An 18,899-nucleotide genomic window follows, 5' to 3' on the forward strand; every position below is an offset into this window, starting at 1 on the left:
ATTTGCGTCACATTTTTGTGAAATCAAATTTTTCAGAGGGGGGTGGGGGGTACCGAGAACTATATCTGGAAAATCCGGAGGGGTGGGGAGGAGGGGGAAGGGGGCACCCAAAATGGAAATTCCAGAGGGGTGGGGGGAGGGTCATGCCTCTGAACCCCCTCAATGGGGAGATTATGGATATTTTCTGGAACTACACAATAGATAGTTGTATTTTTAAAGTAAACAGTATAAATAGAGTGGTTGATCGACATTTTTTATCGTTCATGGAGCAGTGGCTTTTAATTAGTTTGTTATGAGGGAGTAGTAAATATAATGACATTAGTAAAGTAAAAACCCCCTTGAATTCATGATATGCAATTATATTTGTACAAATCCTTTCCGCACATTTATAAGTGTCTAATACCAACACCCCGTATACAAGCAACCCTCAGGGCTGGTTCTTAGATAATTGGTCTTCTCAAATAAATTCCTTTTTCTCAGGGTCATTCCCATATGCTCTTTTGTTTTTCCCGCCGTAATGGACGCTTTCGAGCACAGACCCCTCTTGCCGCCCTAACAAAGGAATCCCGATTAGAATGCCAGGGACTAGAATGCCTTGATCCGGAATCGGGTGATAATTGAACATTTAGCCCTAATGTATTGACCCTGGAATATACGGAAAATATGAAAACCAGCACACAAAAAACAGTAAACAGAAAGCGTAGCTTCGCAAAGGAAAGCTCAGCAAGGCGTCATTCACACTTGAGCGAATCGATTTTACTAATGAGAGCCGTACACACAAGAATATGTCATAAATCCCTACTACACTTATATACAAGCTCATTCCACCTGACAATTCAAATATACAATAATAAGACCTAAAATAACACAGTAAAAGCAACTATTTATAATAAACCGTACATGAAAATGCTTCCAACTACAGAGGACCTGCCAATTGACGGCTTTTCAGAGAATGGGGGTCCTGTTGTATTTGAACGCGAGACCGAGGCTATGGCAGGGTTGAACACAGTTGAAAGGCAGATGTTAACAAACGTCACCGTACCAAAGCCTCGCTCTCGCGCCTAAATTCCACAAAATTCCAATCACCTGGAATACGTCTGTCTTCCTCCTGTCATTCAATAATGGTCGAGTGACCCAATGAATATATATATATTTATATATTTATATATGCTATGCTATAATAATACAGAAATTGAGATTTTAAATTGTTTGCAAAAAATGTTGTGTCTATATCATCCCATGCAAAGCAAGGCTGACAAAAGGTTTGTGAGTGCTTCAATCTAAAGTGTACTGTGAAGCGTAATTCACAAATTATAACAATATAAAACGAATAAAACGAGCAGTTTGTACAGTGTTGTCACGCTGCCTCATAAAATGCATGATTTTAGGTTATACCGGAACCCTATTAAACACTTTAAAGGGGAGGTGCCATGGTCCTCGTGGCCGAGGGTGAGCTCAGGCCTCGTGAAAACAGAACCCAGAACTGATACCGTGGCCTCACACGGCTTACTGCAGTATGGTAATGCTGGCAAGCTATCCTGTGAGGTGGCGGTTTTGTTGGGTCTTGGAGCAGTTTTGTTTGCTCGGAACAACAAAACTGACAGCTACACTGGCTACCTCTCATTTTGAAATTCACAAAAAAGAGTACATAATATGAAAGCTAAAATGTTTTCAATGTCGTTATGTGGAGTTAAAAACTCATTTATTTGCTCAAATTTCTGAAACTTGAAGCCGAGGAATAGTTTCTGGTACTCATGTCAATATAACATAATTATGATAATAGACCATGACACTGCCCCTTTAATGTTCAGGAGAAATGCGACGAATTAAGCACGGCAACGAAATAGATGCTTATATTTGTTTCTGTCATTTTTATGGCGTGCGACTCTGGATTTCATCATCAATTCGTTACCTAAAATAAATACATCACATTTGACTTGGTGACTGTCTTTGGTTTCTCGATAAAAATAATTAAGTTGTGAGTCGCTTTTTCTTTTCATCCAGAAAGTCTTCAATCGCTCAGCGATCTCTAGCTCTCAGTGGATAAGATTTAAAATTGAATACGACATTCCAAAATTCACTATGATTTGAAAATAGAGGGTCTACCTTTTTTAAAGCAAGTCCAATTCATGCGGTCTTGCTAATGCTTCTAGAGAACAACCTCAATCGATCGACTTCATGATTCCTGAGGCAACCTATTGTGCGTTTGCCTTCATCTAATGGTTTTCCGGTCTCCACTGGAAGATTGGGCGAAAAATGACGAGGGAATGGTCTCTTTGAACGGAAAACTCGTCTGGGTTCCTTCTTTGAAAACTGTCATTCTGGCGACTTCGCTAGCACGTATGACCATTTCCTTGAACGATAAGTTTTTGAACTTGGCCAGGTAAAATGCCAATGCCCCAATAAACGCATCTCCAGCTCCCTAGGATATAATGAAAAAAAACTCTTTCTATAAATGTCTGCATTGTGTCTCTTGATATATCTATAATGTCTACATCTGGATGTCTCTTTAATGTCTGTCTTGGTCTTTGTATGTCTCTGATGTGCCCATATACGTCGCTCTAGATCCCGATATATTCTCTGTGCAGGCGTATTGTTTGTCTAGCTTTATCGCTATATACCAAAAATAATCTAATAAACGCCCACTATCTAAAGAATGCCTAGAATATCTAATGCAGGCCCCCCTAAGCTTACAAGTTTGTATTGAAAGACATGGGAATCCGTTAATATATATCAAATTCATTTAAAGTACCTCTATATATTGCTGATATGCCTGTCTCTTTATGTGTCAATAAAATGTCTCTTGTCTTTGTCTTTGTACGTCATGTTGGTGTCGCTAGATTTGTCTATATATGACCATTCTGTTTCAAATCTGTCAGTCTGTCTGTCAATCATTTAACCTCTCTATCCACCTGTTTGATGGCATCTTGTTACTCCTAATAAACTCTAGATCACTCAAATCTTACCGTTGTATCCACTGCTTCTGATGGTGTCACCGGGATGTGAAGAGGCATGGGGTTTTGCTGGGATCCAATAACAGACCCTTTAGCACCTAAAGTGATGATCACCCTTCCTGCTCCACGCTCTAACAACATCACCACTGCTTTCTCAGCGTCATCTATTGATTTGACTGGCAGGCCAGTTAATAGTTCAGCCTACAGGGGAAAGAGAACATAAGCGTCATCTTTTGAATAGACTGGTAGGCCAGTTACAGTGTCGGTAACATACATATTTGACAGGCAAAAGACCTTGACAGTTTGCGAATACACAAAAACCATCCAACTTTGAGTCAGTAGGCAGATCATAAAAGCTGCAATTTGATTGGGCAAATGAACAATATCCGCACCTCGACACAAAGAACGAAAAGAATAGAGACAAAAGAACTCCTTTGTAGAACAAAGATAATAGGAGACAAAGCAGCTGTGTACTTACTCCCAACTTTTGGTTCCAGTACTGTATTGAGTGTTTGCAGACGAAAAATGATACCAGCACCAGGAATTTCATAGGGTAACTCACCTCACTCTCATTTGCACAAAATACATCACTAAGTCTGTAGAACTGAGTGTCTAGCCACGCTGACGCCGGGGCAGGATTGAATACAGTGGTGACTGCAGAATATCAAAGATAATAATTAGTTTACTATTACAATAACAATATTGGTTCTATCAAAAGCATCAGGAATTATGCATTCCTGCTATCAAAGGGCTAAGGCATACATAACAGTAGTAAGTGATGTGAGCAAAAACATAAGGGAGCCCCCCCCCCCCCCCCCAATAAGATACTTCCGTGTGGAAGATGACCAAACTAATTATTCTAACATAATTTCAAGCAGTTTTTCTTCATTGCAACCAAACATCTTGTATCATAAAAAAAACTATTTGTTTTGGTTTTGGTTTCTTTGAAAAGCCACAGTTTATGTCAGTAGTCTTGTGTGGTGTTTCCATTAAAACAAATTTTAGTGGAGTCTGTAAAATTGATCATAGATTTTTCAAAAGGCACTGTTTTTTCTCAATGATTTTGCATTTTAATTTCAACCCTAAATCCTTGTCTTGTTTGGGAACAGCATGTAGTTAATCAACTATCTAAACCAATCATTGGCTTTCATGTTTTCACTGTCCCATCAAGCAATTTGACTGCACAGAGCAAGGGACTGGATTGGTAACATTGGTATGATAGACTACGCACTATTCAAAGACAAGAAATAGGTTGAATACTTGGTGGTCACGGGACATATTACACCTTTAAAAAATATTTCTTTTTTTTTTGTATTATTGAAAAATAATAACATAACAGAAAATAATCCTCAGAAACCAATAGTGCCCCTAAGTTCCTTGGGATAAAAGTACATGCAATGCTTACCATTAGCATTCCTTGCAAGAGCCAAAGCAAGTTGAGTAATATCTGGTTGAATTTCTAGTTGACAAACAACGACTGATGCCGACACAATCATGGATCTTGCTCGCTTGATATCATCTTCATCAAGGTACTCATTTGCTCCACTTACTATTGTTATAGAATTTTCACCTTTGAATCAAATACATCACTGTTAACCACTATCTTCAAATTGTAAATTTACTTTTATAAGCTTCACAACTCTAAAATAAAAAATAGTTATGCATGCTTTAAAATGTTACCATGTTATACTAAATATATTATTTGCATTCAATAAAATATCTGAATTTAAAAAGGTACCAAAATAATACACAAAATGAATTCTACCTCCATTGTTAACTGAAATTGGAGCTACACCAGTAAATGCTTTCTTGGTTAAGGTGACATGATCTGGAAAAAAAACACATCACTTGAAAAAAAAAAAAGAAAAAAAGAAAAAGAATCCCAAAGACTTTAATTTCTTCCTTCACAGGGCTAGAAGAAAATGTTGTATACTACTATACTACTATACTATACTACTATACTACTTTATTTATGGGAGTACTGTACAAAATGTGAATCATTTTTTGAAGGGGAATAAGGGCGTTTGAACACCTTAACACTCCCTGTACATAGATCTGCTAAATTATTACACATAGAAGAATATACAATTGACATGAATTACATATCTAAAGACTTCCACTTGTTGTGTAGGGTCCCACTTGTGTGGCATTGTTGTTTTGGTCTTATTTTGAATATTGGAAACTCTTATCATTTTGAAATATATTCATACATATTCTTAGGCTCTCGTCATTTCTAGTAGGATGGGTTGAATTTCAAGCAGATTTAGTTTGCTCATGAATTGTATAAATATATTATTACATATATTATAACATATATTATGTTTTTGCTGCAATTTCAGGCATCTGTCGCTTGACAAGTCTAACTCAGGATCTTGAATGGTTCTTACCAACATTCACTTTGTTTTGTTTGAAGTTCTCTATAGTACTGTGTCCAAATGAGTCATCTCCAACCTGTTATAAAAAAAAAAAAAATCTAAAATACACAATTAAATCATGTTCTTCTTTTTAAGATGTTTATTATTCTTGTGGTTTAATTCCACATGGGAAAGCTTTCAGTAGTTATGGAAGGAACGCAGACAGCAGGGTTGTTTCTTAAATATAAGAAGCAAAGCTGATTCTCCACATAATTTAACAAGAGTATTATAAAATGAGCGCTGGTTTCAGCTGTTTTTTGTATTCCAGTATTGTAGGAAACCATTCTTTGCCAGTATTTGACATTATAGTTGACTATACAAACCACAGGTAGCCCAGGCTCAAGGCAAGTGTAGGTTTATTACAGAGTTTGTATGAGCGAACAAATCTCGTTGAAATAAATATGCTGATTTGAAAGGTTGCATACTCCGACAACCGCCGAATTCCAAAGTGCTCAACAAATCCACCGATCCTTTCGAAATCCAGACTCGCACGAAAAAATAAACATCGCAGGATCATAGCACACATATTTATCTTTCCAACCATACCTTTTAATCATCTATTCGTCCACGTTTCAGCGTTTGAGCAGCTAGAATCTTTCTTTTCGATTTGAAAATATTCATGATAGCAATGCTCGATGGGCCTTTCGTGGATAAAAAGACAATACACGCCATGCCAAATTCTACCAGCCGGGGTAGGGTGCTTCCCATCAGTTTGACCTTGCCTTGTATCTCCTAGTCTTTTCCAACATCCTTCCAAACCTAATTTCCACCCCAACTTATAGAAAATACCGAAATAAAATCTGTCTATCTATCATTCATCCATTTATTAATTTGCTTGTTCATTTGTCTTTCCTTGTTTGCAATCAATTCTATCTATAAATGCATTGGACAACCTCGGTACCGTATATCTTACAATAAGATAACATGTATATTTTTTTTCATCTAATTTTTTGGGGGATTGGAATGATTTTTTTTAGCAAATCCCTAACAGGTTTTTCGTCCATCGCGCCGCTTGACAAGGCAAGGTCAAACCGATGCGAAGCACCCTACCCAGGCTGGTAGAATTTGGCATGGCGTGTATAGTCTTTTTATCCACGAACGGCCCATCGAGCGTCGCTATCAAGAATACAGTATCTGGATTTCGAAAGGATTGGTGGATTTGTTGAGCACTTTGGAATTTGGCGGTTGTCGGAGTTTGCAACCTTGTCTATTTTATATACAGATGGAGACTGGAAAACTACTTTTTTATTTTCAGAATATTTATTTCAACCAATTTTTCGCTTATACAAACCTACTGAACCTACACTCGCCGTGAGAATGGGCTACCTGTGTACAAACAAGTCACATTAAAAAATTAAGAGTAATTTGATCCATCACACTGTCTATGACTTTATGATTCCTATATTTAATGCCTTTAAGACAAAAAATATTGACAATGTTAGATATAAATCTAAAACTTAAACATCAAAGACAGCATTCTTACAAAAAGCAATGCTTTATAAGACAAAAATAGAACTCTATTTAGACTATAATTAAATTAATGGCACTCATTAGGAAAATAATATTATTCTTCCAAAAACAACTGGGATCACACATGGTAAAACAATAATACTAATTGAGGGGTGTGTGGCCTTAAAAACATGACTGAACATGATTCCAATTCCTTGCTGTGTGGGCTATTTTAGAATAGGCTTTTTTTATAGACCCTAGGTATTTAAAACATCAGAAACATTCAATAATTAATATAAACATTGCACAAAGAAAACAATAAATACCAAGTTAATTATTTACTATTTTCTATTTGGTTTCTCACTCATGCTGAGCGTTTGCTTTGTATACGTCAAGAATAATGTCTGCATATGCTATGTTGAGAATAAATGAAAAACAGGCATCATCTAGAGTCATGGGAAACAAGAAGGCAAGGGAAAAAATGTTTGAATCTGAGAAAATCTGTAGGTTGACATCTTTGCAATTACTGTCAAAACATAAAGACAAATCACACTCATAATGGTGCATTTACAGGCTAGTCTACAAAGCTCTTAATGTTAATGGAAGTTTACATACTAATGAAATAACAAATTGCTATGACTACTTAAAACCAGAAAAATAACATTGACTTTAAAGAAAAATTAGGTTAAAAGACGGCTACTAGCCATATTAGAACTTGATTAGAATTGCAAATATATGAAAAGAATATTCTGGAAACTTCATAATTATTTCTCAAAATATGAATATAGTACTTATGTTAACACATTGACCCCTCAACTGGCCTGTACCGGCTTTGGGAAGTACCCACAACCCAAAAAATTCATAAATGCAAACTAAACACAACAAGATGAAGATACTCAGGCATCAGTCTAAGGGATAAATGGTCTTGAAGATATGCATCTAACCAAGGTGTTGGCAACAACTCTTAAGCCAAATAATCGCACAGGTTCTTTGACAAATTTTAAACTGGACAAGGAAAGAAAAGCAGAATTACCCCTCTCAATAAAACGCTCAAAATACAACACAAGGGAGAGAGATCAGCAAACACAGCTTAAGACACAAATAGATACCTTTATTCTGATCCTCCAGGTTCATTTCCATGGACTCAAAACACAATGTCCACTCTTTGAAGGCTTGTAAAACCATGAAGATGTCTTTATGTATTGAAAAGCATTCTGGGAGATCCAGGGGAAAATTCACGAGGGGAGGGCCAGTCAACACTCCTCTCCCCAAAGTCAGATGGTTTTTTATAAGTCTTTTCACCCCGAAGCCAAACAAATCAATTCCAGGTCATACAGACCCAGAATAGCAGTGTAAACAATTTTGCAATCAATTTGGTTTCAGAAAAGACAGCATTTAGGAGAGCTGTGGTGATTCATTAGATAATTATTTTCTCATCCGGGCAAAGCCAAACAAGAAAAAATCATCATGAATTCACCTTTGCTTGCAAATATCCATAAGCAAAGCACTCAATTATGCCCCAAAAGACTTCATGATGTCCTGAGACACTCTCCTAATATGCTCATAGCTGTATTTTTGATGAAAAATACAAGCAACCATCAACTTGTGCTGGCTTCAGCACAATGACGAGGGATTAAAAGTGGGGACCGCAAAGCACTGTTGGAAAGCTTGGATACCGCTGACTAGGTGCAGCTGTGTTTGACTTTGACGGGCTGTATAAAACTCAGAATAGGGGGGGAGGTATCTGTTTTCAGTCTGTTTTTTGTAAATTCAGCTCAAAAATAGCCAGGAGTCTAAATGCAGTGTCTAAGCATCCTTTTTAAGACTTCTTGATATCCTATTGTTTTAATTCCCTTTGGTTCTATGTAAGATGGAGTAGTATTTAATCAGGTGGGTCATAGCAAGGACTTGGGGAACCGAGGAGAGTGCATTGATTGATTTCAATATTGATAGCCTATTAAAGAAAAAGACATAGAATTGTTCACACTTTTAAGCCTGCAGAAGAAAAGGACAAGGCTATTGGTTTTTACATATAGAGATACATATACAAGTTTTATTTAATTTTGTAAGGATTGTGGAAGCCTTTTCTATTTAGCTTAAAGCTTAGTCCATTCCAAGTTTAATCAAAGGGCAAACATAAGCAATGAATAATATTTATCCCATTATTCTAGAAATTCCATTGACTCTAGCTCCATAATTACCTGGTTTTGAAAAGCTATGGTCTTAACAATTTCTTTTGTATAATTGAAAACGATTATTAGCAAAAGGGAAATTAACAAAATGAAATAATAAACAAAGAAATATTAAACTTAAAGGGTATATCAGTCCTATATTTTTTTTACAAAATATATTATCTTGTACAACAGAGGATGAAATAAATATTATTTTGCATTGTGGTTGTTTTGGTATGTATTAAAAGAGCATAATATATGACCCAGAAGTTAAGTGGAAGATGAAATCAACAGCTTGAATAATGACAACAAATGACCATTCTATCAATCATTCTAAAAGTACAAAATCTGACAGCTTTATAACTTTTTTGCAGACGCTTTTTCTAAAAAAAATTTAAAAATTTGCCAATGGGTAAATACCGGAATATAGTAAGTCTTTAACACTAACACTAGCATAATATGTTTTATAAATTTCGCTGTAATAAGAATATCAATCATAAAGTAATTATGGTACATTTTTTAGAAGGCAATTAAAAACAAAATTATCACAAAAAATTCTTTTAAAATCTATCAAACAGAGTTTTATCTTTTGCAGAAGAAATCAAAGAGTTTTTTTTTCTCTCTTGTGTGGAGGTTTTGACTAATAGTCCATGCAAAATCAAATATCTTTTAATTGAAGAACAATACACTCTAAGCTGTCATCGAACCCATGACCAGAAGCTTCAGGGGTTAATGGAAAAAAAAAGTCTACAACACAATACAACCTGGAGAGAAAAAATCGCCTAAAGGGCAAAATCACAGAGGGAGATACCTTAAATAGCGTCTTCTACTACAAGACAATCACAAATAGTCTAATAGTATAAGCTACCACAACCTTAGCACACCAGTCAATAATATTACTTATGCACTTTAAGTTAGACGATGAATATTAAAAAGTGAGTAAGAAACAATTTCTATATTAATGACCACCCAAATTTTGGTAGTGCAAAAGTGGTAATCACTTTTTACAGATTAAGATCAACAAATATGAAAGGTCATGCCAAAAATGGTAGACTTTTTTAAAAGCTTTTATTGGTCCACAATGATTTTATTTTCTTTTTTCAATGATTTTGCCTCGGGGTTGTATTTTGAAAATCATTTATCATAATGTATGCATAGAGCTGTTCATTAGATATAAACAAAATACTGTACAAAAGATGAAGCACTAACGAAAACCAACAAAATGTACAAATAAGAAAATTTTTTCACTAAGTATAGTTAAATGACAGACGGATAGAATATTTCTTTTAAGCCTGTTATTATTACCTATAGTAGGCATGTAATTTTCTGGGATAACAGATTTAAGCAAAATTGAGCGGTAGTAATACCAAAATGAATATTTCAATAGGCTTTCTTGCAGCCTCTATTTATCAGACAGACTATCTCACTACAGCTGGTCTCCGTTCTCACACATTAGGAAATCGTCTGGCAATATATACAAGACGCTACCAAACCCTGCACAAATAACTGTTGTTTATTTGGTGTTTAAAGTCAATAACAACATTTTATGGAATGTTGCCTATAATGTGACTTCCATCAACAGTCGAGAACTAATGGTATAATGGATGTACAAAGCTAAGGCGCTCGCCAAACTATGGGGTAAACGGACGTAGTATATATACTTATGAATGGCAGCGCGGAGTGAATAAAATCCTTAGGTCTTATCTATGATCTGTATAATTCATGGTATTTTACCAAATAATTAAGAAACAATTAGACATGCAGTCAAAGTTTGGACTAACGAAATGTATAAATTAAACTCTTGTTTACAGCAAAACAGCTCTGCGGGCTTAGAAAGAACAAAAGTAGTTACAAATCACAAAGTCAAAATTACACAAGGATTTTGTTGCGCGGGGAAAAAACATATATTCGGCAACGCGCTACAAATAAACTCTCAAATGATGTTCGCGGGAATCGAATGTTTTCATTTTCCCTTTCGTAGTTGAACGCGCGAGTTTGAAAGCAATCAGGGACTATTTACTAAATGACAGCTCTTTTGGGGATATTCGGGCGCTTTTACCTGCCTTGTCAGTTATTTCATAAACGCGGCCCGAGGGACGGAATTTTGGCCATGTAGTTTTGTTAGAGAGATCTGTCAGTGATTCACTGACCTCAAAAATTACCCGAAGATTCCATCTGAGGGCCTTGAAATTGTCCAAAAGGACAATAGTCCTTAAATCATGAAATTATGTGGAAATCACACTCGAGCAGCGAAAGTGCGCCGCGGAGATTCTCGAGTTCGAAATTAGAGATATGTATTACAATTCTTTATAGAATCTAATGCTAAACTAACGTGGTAAGCTTCCTCGCTGCTTTGTGTAGTCTGTTCTAATATTTGCAATAGGGTTTTATAGGATCGCTGTTTTTTACTGTGCCTTCGTGTCACCGGAAAAAGCACTAAATTAGCCCTCTCCCGGTTAGAAATCTGCGAACTTCACCGACAGATTCGACGGCTTGAAATCAGCGATTAGGCTCTGGGTTTCGCAGCCGCTCAAACGATTATGATAACTAGTAAAATAGCTACGGATTACTTCAAACTGTCTCACGTATTCAGCACTACAAGCGTAAAGCTGCTCTTTGAAAACACAACGCACCTTAGCTACCATTGCAGACTTTGCCCCTAGCCTTGAAGCCATCACACACTGGTTGGCTCCTTTACCGCCGAAGCCCATACTAAACTTTGATCCGTGAATGGTTTCGCCAGCTTTGGGAAGACGCGGAACGTAGCTGTAACAGAAGACGGTCCGAGAGAGATTCACGATCGGGGCTGCACAACTGTTTTATGGAACGGAATCACGTTGAATAGAAACGCTTACCTGACTAAATCAGTCATACAAGAGCCAACGACAACGACGTCGAAGTGGCCTTTATGTCCCGCCATATTCAGCTAGCAGTGCCTAGCAGCTAGAGGAGACTTGTGTTAGCAAATGGTCCGAATGAAACCCCTCGATCGCTCGCACCCGTGATCGCCCGTCAACCGGAAATGAGACCAAGCAATTACCGCTGACCAGCCGCCGGCTCAGACCACCCCTAATCACATTTTAGCGGTCCGTATTACGGGAGAGATAAGGCGGACATAATGTAGAATACACCGTGATATGCGCGCTACTTCCTCTTCACTTAAATGCCATCGTGCATAATCTAATATAGAAGAAGATAGCAAACAGAAATAAGGGAAATCTTGCGATCTATTGCACTCTACTCTTTTGTACTCTACAACTCATATAAGTGTACAATGACGAATGCCAATAAGGCTTTCATCTTTATTTTTCCGTTTTCAAGCTATGAAGAAAAATAGTACACGCTTTCAAAATGTTTTGTTTGATGAACAAATTTCCTTTCGTATTCAGGATCGTTTTGCGCAAAGTATGAAAGTGAAAATATTCCTTTTAACAGTTCCTCCGCCACATTTTTATACTAAGATGCGCTAACCTTTTAACGATACTGTATTCTTTATCATAAAACTGTCACAATCATGTCTCAATGTGCAAAACTATTTGGCACCCCATTGCAAGTGACTGTTAGCAGAGAGGTCACTGAGATTCATGTGATCCGTAGTTGACCTAACCTAATAATCATCGCACTCAGGTTAGTGTGTTGAAAAACAAAGTTACTATCCATGAACATGAAATCTATTGCTTTAAGGCTTAATGATTTGTATTCGGTGGCGTTCGGTCGTAGTTCCCCCTATTCACTCTTCATCACCAAGTGTCTAATCCCCAATTTATCACCATTTATTTTTCATCCACCGCAAAATTATGACAACTGCTTGTAGAGCGATTCTAGACAGGGAGGAGAGGCTCCCTCAACTTAGGACGGACCAGCAAAAAGTGATGAGGGTGGGGGTAGGGAGCAAAAAAAAACCCGATATATCTTTTATCAATTCACCTTCCCCACTTCCCACAACTCTTTGCGATGCGCGGTTGAAACCGAGGATCAAAACAAACTTCGCCATCTTGTTTACAATTTTGACACCAGGCCTGCGTTTCATGATCGCGTCGCAAAGAGACGTTAAAAGTAATGGGGAAGGTGAAAGCAATCTTGGTTTGAAAACTGTCGTTACTCTAGCTCGCCCAGTCAATTCTTTAGGATATTACATATTTGGAAGTCCTCTTCAATCATTTTTCACTTTTTTGTCGCCCTAATGTACGTTATGAAATTCCAAGTAAACTTGCAGGAATTATTCGGGTTTACTATGATTTTGCAGACCGCCTTTTTGAAAGGCCAATGACATGTTTCCCGCGCGTTCGCCCTAGGATCTTTTACGGCCATTTAGAAAAAAAACGACTGCCATTTATTGATGCGCAAGGAAACAACGCTTTGTGCAGCAAGCACGGTAATTCGTGCAAACCTGAGGAGAAAAAATCTCGAGCAGACAAAAAAAATCGCCTACCCCAGACACTAGAATGCAATGGATATTGGCGCAGGGGAAACTTTCTGAGAAAAGATACTGTCATGTCGCACATTGATTTCAAGCGAGGAACCAGATTTTACTAGAGCAGGGGCTAAAAAAACCCTTCAGAGATAAATGAGGGGCATGGCAACCCCATACGCACAGAGGGGAGTTCAGGTTATTGTAGAGGGTCTTCCTACAAGGGGACGAAACCAGGCCCGTACCCAGGGGGGTGCAGGGAGTGCGAACGCACCCCCCCCCCCACCACCACAACGGCCGAAGGCCACTTTCGGTTCTCAATAGACGTGCTATTTGAAGAAAAAAACTATAAAGCATAAGCTAGATCACTCTGGTATGTAGCCACATCCGTCAATAGACGTCCCGTCCCGTGGAGATACTGCAAAGGCATAAAAAAAATCCCTCTTTATTCTTTCAGGGGTGGTCAGATTTTTATCAGAGAACTCCCCCCCCCCCCCCGGAAAAAATAGGTCCACTTTTCCAGATTGCGCACCCCCCCCCCCCCCTCCGGGAAAAATCCTGGGTACGGGCCTGGAAACACATACAAAAGGAAATAAAGCTGTGCTAACAAGGACTCATGTAAGTGTGCCTTTCTTTAACTACTACATTTAACTACTTTCTTTTTAATACTTTTCTTTGGGACATATTTTTTATTATCTATTATACAAGGCACGCGCACTCGCTCCATCCTTCTCCTAATGCGCACGGAGCCTATTCCTCATCTTTCCAGTCTATTTCTCATCTTCCCCGCTTGCTACGCAGGCTACAATATAAGAGCCCTTAAGAGATATATTGGGGGGCACAGCCACGCCCCTACTGGTCATTTCCTTATTATTTTTACAAATATTGAGGGGTACATGCCCCCAATGCCCCACCCCTGCTACGGCTCTTCAAGAGGGTGGGATTCGTTTCCTGAGTTTTACAACAACCAAATTTTACTTGTATGACACTTGTAAATAGAAAATATTTTGAAATGGTATATTATGTTGGTAAATTGACTTTTTAGGAGTTCCTTATTTTTTTTTAACATTTATGTTGACTAAAATTCATGCAGACGTTTCCATAGCAAAGATACTCTAACCTTAATAAGTTACCAAGTCACACCTCCATACGAAGATTTAGTGCTTTAACTCTTCTTCCCTAGTAACATTTGTTCCTCTTATAAGCCTATGGCTATTCCTATCTATTTACTTAATGCTAAAGGCGTAATCGATTAGGTGGTCAGCTTGTCATATAAGACATCAAGTGGCACTGACCTCATATACGCAAAATGGAGTGATTTGCAACTACATTTTTTTTTTTAGATTTTCTACCAAACCTCCAAAACTGCGATTTCATTTCCACGTGCTACGCGCCTCGCAGATTATCAATATCGCATTTTTATTTCAGAATTTGCAAACAAGAAGACCGATCGCACGCTTTGAAAGGAGCTACTAAACGGGTTTCCATTTGAACGACTTCTTTGAAAAATTACACGCGAGAGGCCTTAACGAACAGCGACCGGGATTCGGCTGTTCAGACATTTTCCCATGATCCTGCTTAAAAAACTCAACGCCCTTTGGATCCTGTTTCAAATCCCTATTGCTTAGCATTGCCTTAGCATGGGAGAAAAAAAACACAAAAAAAAAGATTTAAACCATGTCCTTCAATAAAAAGTGGCGTGATCAGTTCTACGTTTAGTGTGCTAGTGGTGAGGCCAACAACAAAACAATTCTGCGTAGTGATTTATTTGTCCTACAGATTCCAAAATTTCAGACCCCCAAAACACAACATAGAAACCTACTATCAAAAAAAGTACCCTGGAATTTATACTCACAACAAAACAAGTATAAAGTCTATCCCCCCCCCCCCCCCCCTCTCAAGCAAAGTTTTCAACAATAAACAGGAACTTAATACTGTAAAACTGTGCATTACTTATCCACAAAGCATGTATAAATATACACTTTATACATCAGAATTAGCACTGTTCAAATTATCCTTGTAACATCCGACTTAGCACTCGCATGCTATCTAGGCTGGTCCACATTAATATATTTACAACATACTAGGAAATCTAGACCTGACTTTGAAACTGCACAAACTCTTGTCCTTTCACTTAAGGAGTCAAACTTTTCCAAATGATGGCACTTCTGTAGGGCCTTCTTTTACTAAAATTCTGCTATTCTTATTCCTAAAACGGGTGCAATACCGGTAACTCTTTAGCAAGCCTAAGGCTAAGTTCAAACCTTGTATTATCAGTGAGCCGTATTTAATGCAAATGCTTGCAAATGAATCGAGTCGATTGTTTCCTCTTCATTTGCATTGAATACGGCTCATGGATAATACGACGTTTGAACTTAGCCTAAGAAAATCTGTATTCAGGGTTTAGGCTAATAATATCTCTGTGACCATGCCTTTTTCTCACAGCCGTTGCCATAGCCGTTGCCCACACCCATTTTGCTATCCAACAAGGTGTAAGTATTTTTTATGAGCATATTCGACTTTTTAAGGGGATTCCGCTTACCCTGCTAGCAGAAATTTTCTTCCTCTTTGTATTTACTGTGACGCCGCATTTTCAAAGCATAGATTTGTTTTTGTCTTTTAGGATTTTCTGTTCCGCCAGTCAAATTATTTTTTGCCAATCTTTTTGTCCAGAGGATAGCCAGGGAAGTGCACAAAGCGAGGCTCTGATTGGCTCGGAATGGTTTTACTGACAGAACAAAAAAAAACAAATAGTGTTTTGAAAACGCAGGTCGCAATACAACGGATTAATAAAACACTTTCCTTGCAAATTCGTTTTTAGGTGTTTTGCGTTGTTCAACGCGAGTAGCCAAAACTGTGAATACAAGCACAACCGAGGAACACTAGGAAAAAGCCTCTGTTAACAGGGTAGATTCCCCTAATTAAGGTCAAGGCAGTAAAGCGTCCACTTCCTTGATAGACAGAGTCTCTGCAATATTATCCCTTTCCTGGGGGCTTGCAGCAAATTTTACTTCTTAAGTTTGTCATATCATATCCCATCCTTCTCCTTTTAGATCAAAGTTCTTGTTCCTTGAGCTCATTCCATACTTAAAAAAATATAGTTCATTCTCCTTATGATATGTCAACCCTTCTTTCCTTTTTTGACCTTTTGCTCAGTAAATAAAACATGCTGTCGAACTGCAATGAAAGATAAAAGATAAATGTTAGGACAACTCCAAATAAGGGCAGCTAGCAAAAATTATGAAAAATTTCAAACTAGGAATACAAAATAAAAAAGCTTTGTCAGGTCAGCACCCCCTCAGTTGTTATTTTCAGCTAGAAATCTGATCATATTCGCCCCCATTCCTTGCATGAATCCTGCCTACATATGGCCCTGACCTTGTCATAGTTCTTTTGCATACAAAGGTATTCCCAATGTTAGCACAAGTGTTGTCCCAAAGGAATTTGTTTTTGCCAGTTGGCAAGGAAATTGAGCTGGTTAAGTACAGTGCTCAGTTTTGTAACCAAAAGTTTGTGATCTTTCAAAATGCAACAGATAAATTAAATTTAGTCACAAAAAAGCAACCAGATAAGAATATGTGATTAATACCTTTACTATGCACTGTGTATTTAGATGCATATCGGGGAAAATAGTATTTTTTTTTCTAGTAAACATGTGGCAAGTCTGTCGAAATCTGTGTAATTGTGCAATACCTATTTAGCTAAGGCCATGTGACTAAACTCCAAAACTGGTCACACACATGCACCTAGTAAAAATCATTAGTTACTGTTATATGAGCCTGGAATATCAAGTAAAATATTCAGCTAACGTTTAACTTTTTTAGGGACAAGCCTGCAGCTATACTTACCAACAGGGTCATACTTCATCAGCTGTAGCTTATCTTTCAGCCGATTTCTTGTCATGGTGTAGAAATAGCCTGTCCCAGCCATGCTCACTAGACGTACAATAAGAGTTCTGTTGGAAGAAAATAACCCAGGTGGAGATATAACACTGTAACTTGCAATCATATGGTTCCAAGGGGTTTCTGTAGGGTTAGCAAGTCTGGAAACGATACATTAAATATTATACATGAAAAATAAATTAATCATGGATATGTTAAATAACACAATAATCCACCAGCTACTTTCAAAATAAGGAACCATTTGATTTTTACCCCCCTCCCCCATCCCCACCCCTCTTGGATATCTGATATTTCATTAGGGTCTGGGTAACTGGAGAGAGTCAAGAGTATTAAAGGCATTGTGGATCTGTCATGCAATGCTTCAGCACCACAATTCATGCTTGGAAGATTATTCATAATTTTAAAAATGTGCTTGTGCTACAGGTGTAGATCCAGGCCTATTTGCCCGTGTTTACATAAACAGGTCAAAATGTTTAGAGTTAGTATAAGCTGCATGTCTTCATTCTGTTAATTGAGGCGACAGTGTTCAGTTTTTTTTTGTCTACAGCCTGCATTCATAGTGTGTAAATCAAAAAGTCGTAGAAGCTAGCTACAAGGTGTAGAAGCCCATAGATTTCCAGTGAAAGAGCAATTTGGCGCTCGGCAAAGAAAGAATAAATCATAAAGGTGTGGACTTTATGGTTTCACATAACACAAGACCAAACAAACTGTGTCAAACATTTAATTATCAATTAAACTCACAGCGGCGTAGCCAGGATTTTTAACAGGAGGGGGCCCAAAAAGCTCTTTAAAGGCATTTTCTCCTGTATTTTAGATAAAAAGGGGGGGCCCGGGCCCCCTGGGCCACCCCCCTGGCTACGCCCCTGATTCAGAACCTTGCTGGTTCTAAAGCACATCTTATGATGAAAACTCTCAGCAAGAAATCCATGGCCTAGAATATCGGATATTTTTTTGGTTTTTAAATGCGTTTTTGTACTCTTAGCCTTGTACTCTGACCTTGGTACTGTCAACTCTTCACAGTCAGTGTATGGACACCCTGCATGATTCGTCTGAGACATCCACCGCTACCTGAAACCCTCCTACCCCCCCCCCCCCCCCCCCCCCCCCCCCCCCACACACACACACACACACACACACTGGATATGTGGTAAGAGAAACCTTTATAGGTTGCGCTGATACAATCGCGCCAACTGATGCGTTTTTCTCACTTACTTTGCTTTTGCCTTGGCCACTGTAAAGAAGCGAATAAACATAGCATAAGTCATCATCGTAACATTCAAGTAGCAAAAGTATGAAATGCTTTCATAAACATAACTTAAAGGGTACATCGCTTGGTGTCTCTAGTAAGCTAGGAGAAAAGAAGTTTATGACTACTAAAAGGACATCTGTTGTATTAAGCTGCAAGTATCTTACTTTTATTTCTTGTCTGCTTTTTTTCCGCACGTTTTCCGCAGTTTTACAAGATGGCGGCGGTTGACGGTTCCGCTGTATGCTACCGCAGGCTCTATGTTTACCGCTTTGCATCATGGGTATATCAAAGATGGCGGGTGTTTTGATTCAGACAAGTTTATACCAAATCTTGGAATCTCCCAATATGA

At 38.0% G+C, this 18,899-nt stretch overlaps 1 protein-coding gene and 1 long non-coding RNA gene across 2 annotated transcripts; both read right to left on the reverse strand.

Moving 5' to 3' along the window:
• Window positions 1–734: 734 nt before the first annotated feature.
• On the reverse strand, window positions 735–12,004 carry LOC5518962 (ribokinase). The gene is made up of 8 exons (XM_001638785.3): window positions 11,844–12,004; window positions 11,622–11,754; window positions 5,342–5,405; window positions 4,720–4,782; window positions 4,360–4,524; window positions 3,517–3,608; window positions 2,967–3,155; window positions 735–2,422 (listed from the first exon to the last, which is right to left on the reverse strand). Exons 1-8 carry the CDS (start codon window positions 11,906–11,908, stop codon window positions 2,213–2,215), a joined length of 981 nt encoding a protein of 326 aa, XP_001638835.1. The 5' UTR covers window positions 11,909–12,004; the 3' UTR covers window positions 735–2,212.
• A 3,145-nt stretch (window positions 12,005–15,149) lies between these two features.
• On the reverse strand, window positions 15,150–18,843 carry LOC5518914. The gene is made up of 4 exons (XR_004290378.2): window positions 18,715–18,843; window positions 18,514–18,532; window positions 17,248–17,354; window positions 15,150–16,576 (listed from the first exon to the last, which is right to left on the reverse strand). It is a non-coding gene; the product is annotated as an uncharacterized LOC5518914 (long non-coding RNA).
• Window positions 18,844–18,899: the final 56 nt, after the last annotated feature.

The sequence above is a fragment of the Nematostella vectensis genome, chromosome 7, assembly GCF_932526225.1.
Source record: "Nematostella vectensis chromosome 7, jaNemVect1.1, whole genome shotgun sequence".
Lineage (NCBI taxonomy): Eukaryota > Metazoa > Cnidaria > Anthozoa > Actiniaria > Edwardsiidae > Nematostella > Nematostella vectensis.